Raw genomic sequence first — 6,437 nt, forward strand, 5'->3', positions numbered from 1 at the left:
TACTTATAAATAGAACATAACATCTACTAGAATTGCTTTGTCCCAACCCTATATACACTGTCTGTGATTGGGGGCTATTCACATTCACATTTTATGCATCCATTGTAACAGACCATCAAAAAATAATTCAAATCATTCTCGATTTTTGTCCGTTTTCATGGATCCCTCTATATGCTGCGATATATGAGGGATCTATGAAAACAGGCTCCTCTATGGTGCAGAATATTTAAGCTTAATGTACAGCGCTTTTCACAGAAAGTCCACAGATCTTTCTGTTTTCATTATACCAATAGCTAAACTATTGGCGTATAATTTACATACTGCGATTTCCAAAACTGCAACAGTTTTGGAAATCGCAGTGTGTCCATTGTGTGTATTTTTCCCCAAGGTGTGGTTGGGATTCGCTAGGCTGAGTATGCACTTGTTTTCAATAGGGATAGGAGATTAAGCTGTCATACTCCTTTGGTGATGGATTGGGGAACAAAAGATTGTGCATGATAAGATCCAGTATGCCTGATCCTTCCACTGATGTCATCAGTCAGGAGCCACCCATTTCCCCATAACCCATATAGATAGTCAGCTGGACACAAATCAGTGGGATCCCATACAAGATATATCACAGTGGAATTTCTCTATAAGACACTAAGTGTTACTTAAGTCTGTACATACATAGAAGAGAGGTGGATTTCAGAAATGGAAAGGCTACTGATCTTTGTCTTTCATGTAAAGTGCTATGTCTCAGGGCTACATATTTAGTTATTGCAGTTGGCGGTCCCACCCCATTCCTCTGCCTGTGTGCACACCCCATTCCTTAGGACACCCAACAAACTGTGAGTCACTGGAAAACACAAGAGTGCACTCATCCCACTGGCCAGATTCCCTACAAATAGACATAAAATACCCAGTAATAAAAGAGAATTTGCTGTGGTTCTTCTGTAGTCAGTAACGCTCCTCTCGCCGGGTCTGTATATAATTAGTGTACACAAAGTACAGACATGTCTGTGATGTAGAAGGAAGCGAGACAATGGCCGTGTACAATTCCTGTCTTCAGGCAATGAAGTTTAAAGAGAAAACTGCAGCTCGGAAACAGGTGCAACAAGATATAATATTCATGTCTGTGTTGCCTTTTATATTTATGGTATAAAAGGCATTGAAAAGGGGCAAAAAAAAAATTCATGCGAAATGAGAAAATTTCCATATTTCTAGAAGGCTGCTATTGCTTTTTGCGTATTGCACGGATCAATATAGATCAGGGTATGGCCTTATGACAGCCATGTTTTTGACAGACAAGAAAAACGGTCAGTCAATAATTAAGGTCAGACTTTAACTTTGTCCATTTATATGGACGCAGGAACCCAATAGAAATCAATGGACACGTTGATGTAAAATAGATTGACGTCCGAGTTATGTATCAGACAAGTAAGTTGAGTAAAAAAGAAGAAAGACCAATGAAATCCATCAGTTTTTTTTTTACGTCTATTAAAAACTGGTGCAAAACCGATGACACGTGGCCATTAAAAACAGACAAAAAGAATAAGGGGGCATTCGCACGGAGTAAAGTGGCGCTGATTCTGCCACGATAACTCATGTCAGAATCAGCGCTGATAAAAAGACTCCCATTGCCTTCAATGGGTTTAGTTTTCCGCTTGGAACACATTGAAATCAATGGGTTAAAAAGCCTCCCATTGATTTCAATGTGGAAAATGGAACCCATTGAAGTCAATGCGAATCTTTTTATCAGCACTGATTATGATGCGAGTTATGGTGGCAGAATCAGCGCCAACTTCCTCCGTGCCCCCTTAGAGTATAGGGGCAACGGCCATCAAAAACGGGCGTGTAGGTCTGTTTTTCATGGCCGTTCAGTCCACTAAAAGCAGAACGCTCATGTAAAAAAGGTCTTCAGCCCTATTCACACGATTGATGTTAACAGCTATTTGATGGTTGTTTTGTACATGGCCGTCATGTGGCTGCATTAATTTCAATATGTGTGAATCGGGCTACTGTTTTTGGCAGTCTCTCAGTCCATTTTTGACAGCCTGTTTTAACAGAATGTTGAAAAATAAGTCATGCCCAAGTTTATAGATTCCTCAACAGGCTCAAATCTTTGAGGGATCCCTCAGATGCAAAATGGCAGTGACAAATATTCCCATTGGATCTCGATCTTCTGAAATTTTGCAAAAAAAAAAATAGTTGTCTCATCAATTCTCCCCATTGGTCTTGTGGTTTACGTAGCCAAGACCTGTCTTTATGATCACCAATATTATAATGTAAAGAAATTTCACAAAAAAAAATCTGCGCTACTTGTTCATAAATATTATTGCACATTACAAGCATTGCTTTTCCTATATGGTGCGTAACCAATCGATACACGTGCCCCCAATATTATGACACTCTTCATACTAAGCCCATGTAGGAGGTCCACTGAGTTAGTGACACCAATGTACACATTACTGGATAATTTAGAGCCCACTTGACTTTGCGGTTTTACGCCTGAGATAGAATATAAACTATCTCCCTTACATACACAGCTAAAGTGATTTCCACATATAAACATTCATGAGCAAACATACATCTAAGGGCTTAGGTACGTAGCGATAGGAATTCTGATCCAGGGCGTTCCCTAGGGATTGCCTATGGAGAGCCTTACTACAAGCACTTGCTAAGGATTAGAAAAGAGGGTTTACCGTTTTTGAAAAAGAGCACCACTGTCGTCGAGGGGCTGTCTATGGTATTGCAGGTTATATACATTCAAGCGAATGGGGATAAACCACAATAATAGACACAACCAATGGAGAGATGTGGTGGTGTTTCATTAAAAATGTCAGCAAACCCCACCCAATAAGCCCAATACATTGTCTTGTTCGTTTTCTCCTTGCAAAACTTGGGATAGAATGCGATGGGTCAAGATGGCTGACTTTTTCATGCCAAAATTATCTGCGCTTTTCAAATACTTGGGCAGTCGACAACTGTCACCAACATGATCTGTCCAAAGGCTTCAACGTATCCATGATACCGGAGATTACACATTTATGCTCTTTGTAGCCATAATTTAGATCTGATATTAACATGACATTTGAGGCATGCTGGGAAATAAGGTGGCTTACATTTAATGTATAAGGCCGTTACATACCTAGCCATATATACTAACCAGAAGAGGACAGGGATAGAAGATATGCGGCATGATAAATCATAGATAATGTGTACAGTGATGCAAAATAATTATATTTCCAAGACTCTGTAAGTGCTTTGAGCAAATATGATATAAAAAGAGTTGTTTGGCATGCACCCATTATCCACACCCTTTAACCCCATTATGCCTGCGCTATGGACTAGATTTGAAGTTTCAGTAGTCACATACATTGAACTTAAAGGAAGTAAGGTAGTCAGTCAATGAAGTTTATAGATAGATAGATAGATAGATAGATAGATAGATAGATAGATACAAAGCCTACCTGTGACGCGAAGAATACCCATAGGACATGAACAATAATCAGCTGATAATATGGAGGTCAAAATTTATGCAACATCATAGACAAATGCGGCCAAAAATATCTTAAAGTGTTAGTTGCATGGTAGTATGCATCTATATGTGTGATATCGAATGTAGCTGATGTCTGTTAAGAGGCATCTAAAGCCAAGGTGGCCTCCATGTTGCATCATTTTGCTATCTGACATATACTAAGTGATGTTGCACTTGTTAGGAGAAGACTCCAGGTGGATGACCTGTCAAAGAGCGTAGGTGGACACCATGCAGATATATATACAGAAACTGTTCTCACCTGGTAGATCATAACTTTGAAGTTTCTACGTCTCATCAATTCGGATTCATTGCTTTCCAACTTTTTGATCTGTGCTTGCTGGCGCTCCAGGTTTTGTCTCACCGTCTTGACGTTGACGCTCACCTTTCTCACTTTCTCTAGAAGCTTACTGGCTGTATTGGTGGTAGTGGCATGGGACTTGGTCAGCTTGGTCAGTTCTCCTTGAATGCTGCCCACAACATCCTCCATCTCCTGTTGTCTTTTCTCCATTTGGATTTGAGTCAACTTAATCTGGTCCACTGCTCCAATGATCTTATCTAGCTGGCTCAGCACCAAAACCCCATTGATTTGGTCTGCTTTGATAAGCTCACTGTCTGAAGTTTCCCCTGGTGGAGTGTCGGGGATGATGGTGGGCTGCTCGACTATCTGCAAGGTGGTGTCCGCCATCTTACCAGCTGCCTTAAATTGGCGAAGATATCAAAAAAGTTCAAACGAGAAAGCGAACAGAGAGGAAAAACAAGCGGCGCGGGATCCAGAAACTTTGATAATGCTGGTTGCCGGGATGCTGGCCAGGAATAGCTAGCATGGGACGTGTGCGTGTGTGTGTGTGTGTATGTGTTTGTGTGTGTGAGCCTCTATGCAGAATAGCAGTGCTCTGCATAACTGTACTGGTAGGGTTGGACCTGAGAGGAGGGGGAGAGCCTATGTACACTGAATCCCTGTCATTGGATAACTCCACCCAGTGTAATTTGGAGAAGCAAGCTGAAGACCCAACCTCTCCCTCTTCTAGTTCTGAAATGATTAAAATAGTTATAAGGGAGGTGACTAGTCTCCTTGCATGCAAGCACAGGCTAAGGAATGCACCAGCAGAGGGAGAGTGCAGAACGCTCCAGCTTATCATGTACAAGGGATTCTTCATACATTAACCTTTCACTGGCACAAGAACAAACAATACTAAAGTGGGTTAAAATGGTAAAAATAATGTAAACTCTCCCGACAAGACGTGCATTAAAGGAGGCAGAAACTGGCATCCTATGTGAACTATTTCTGCTAATCCATGGGTCTCCTGTAGCACTAATCTTTTACGGGGGAACTGTGGTTGTGATATCAAGTCTCAGACAAACTGTGTACCAAAAACATTTCTGCGACTTGCTGCTGCATTATAGACCTGATGTCACATTTTGGCTGTGAAAACCCCCCCAGACATGTCGCAACTTTAGGCAAGTGACCGTTGCACACAAGTTGGTACAGTTGCATGTGACTTGCAAGCTACAACCAAAAACCCACAGGTTTGGATTTTTTGCTATAGCACCATGGTAGGTTAAATGTTGCAATGCAACCACATGAAATATCTTTACATATGTGGCCTCAGTACAACTTTGCAATCTTTATATCATGCGGCTCATGAAGCTATGTAGCCCTAGTTAGAGCAGCTTTAAGGCTAAGGTCCCACGTTGCGGAAACGCAGCTTTTTTTGTTGCGGTTTTTGAGCCAAAGCAAAGAATGGCTACAAGAGGAATGGAAGATATATATAAAGTATATACTTCTACCTTCTGCTCAATCTACTTCTGGCTGATTTCCTGATCCGAGTCGTGCATTGGTATTGAATGGGAGAGTGAGAAAGCAGAGGTCATACACCTCTGGTGGCTGCATATGTACCCAAGAACAAAAGGATTGGGCAGTTAAAATGCCCAGTCCTTATGCTAGGTTCACACTAGCTCAGGGGGCATTCACACGGAGTAACGCAGGGTGTGTATTACAGCCGTACACGCCGGTGTTACGGCAGATTGCCGAACACTTCCCATTCACTTCAATGGGAGCGCTCGTAAAGGCCGCTGTTACGAGCACTCCCATTGAAGTGAATGGGAAGGGTTCAGCAGTCTGCCATAACGCCGGCGTGTACGGCTGTGATACACACCCGGCGTTACTCCGTGTGAATGCCCCCTAAAGCAGTTATTTCGGTCCGTCGGGGGACTCAAATAATGGACAGCCTGGTGGCTAAAACAGCAGTTGCACACAGAGCCCGGTGGACCTCATTGAATATAATGGGATCAGTTGGGTATCCACTGTTTGGAAACTGAAAGAGACAGAAAAAACGTTCTCCGTGCAGAACTTTTTTCTCCGCTTTCGGTGGTCTCCGTGACGGAGTCTCCAACAAAGACTCTAACGCAGATGTGAATCCAGCCTTATGTCCTGTGACATCTGGGGAGAGTCGGGGGGCCTCTACACCCATGAGATGGCGAGCTAAAATCAACTGAATTTCCTTGTGGGTACGGTCAGCATAAACTGGACCAAGGCATCTGAGATTATGAAAGGGTTCAGACTATTCCAGAAAAGTATGACCAGATAACTCCAGTCTATCGGGTGTTACACAGTAGAGATATTAAACATACTGGAACAATTATTTGCATATGGTCTCTTTAGATAACATAAAGTGTATAGAATCTAGCTGCTCTATTGACCTCATTGATATGGAAATACAATCATATCATATTCTTAGACTGCAACATAAGTATATCACCAAGTGACAATATAAAGTATCAACGTGAAGTTTTAAGTATGAATAGAAAAGTGCATTGTGTGATACAGGGCGGATGAGGTTTTGTAGATCACTATGTGGCAGGTGGGTGGCTCCGCTGGAAGGAGAATGGAAAACTCTGCTAGTGGAAAAGTGCTTGA

General features: G+C 42.0%; 1 protein-coding gene across 1 annotated transcript in view; it reads right to left on the reverse strand.

Moving 5' to 3' along the window:
• Nucleotides 1–4,421, reverse strand: part of CAVIN1 (caveolae associated protein 1) — a 35,344-nt gene extending 30,923 nt beyond the window's left edge. Inside the window, exon 1 of the mRNA XM_075277267.1 lies at nt 3,780–4,421. Coding sequence (XP_075133368.1) covers nt 3,780–4,205 — 426 coding nt within the window. The 5' untranslated portion in view covers nt 4,206–4,421. The remainder of the gene's footprint in view (nt 1–3,779) is intronic.
• Nucleotides 4,422–6,437: the final 2,016 nt, after the last annotated feature.

This window comes from Leptodactylus fuscus, chromosome 6 (genome assembly GCF_031893055.1).
Source record: "Leptodactylus fuscus isolate aLepFus1 chromosome 6, aLepFus1.hap2, whole genome shotgun sequence".
Classification (NCBI taxonomy): Eukaryota; Metazoa; Chordata; class Amphibia; order Anura; family Leptodactylidae; genus Leptodactylus; species Leptodactylus fuscus.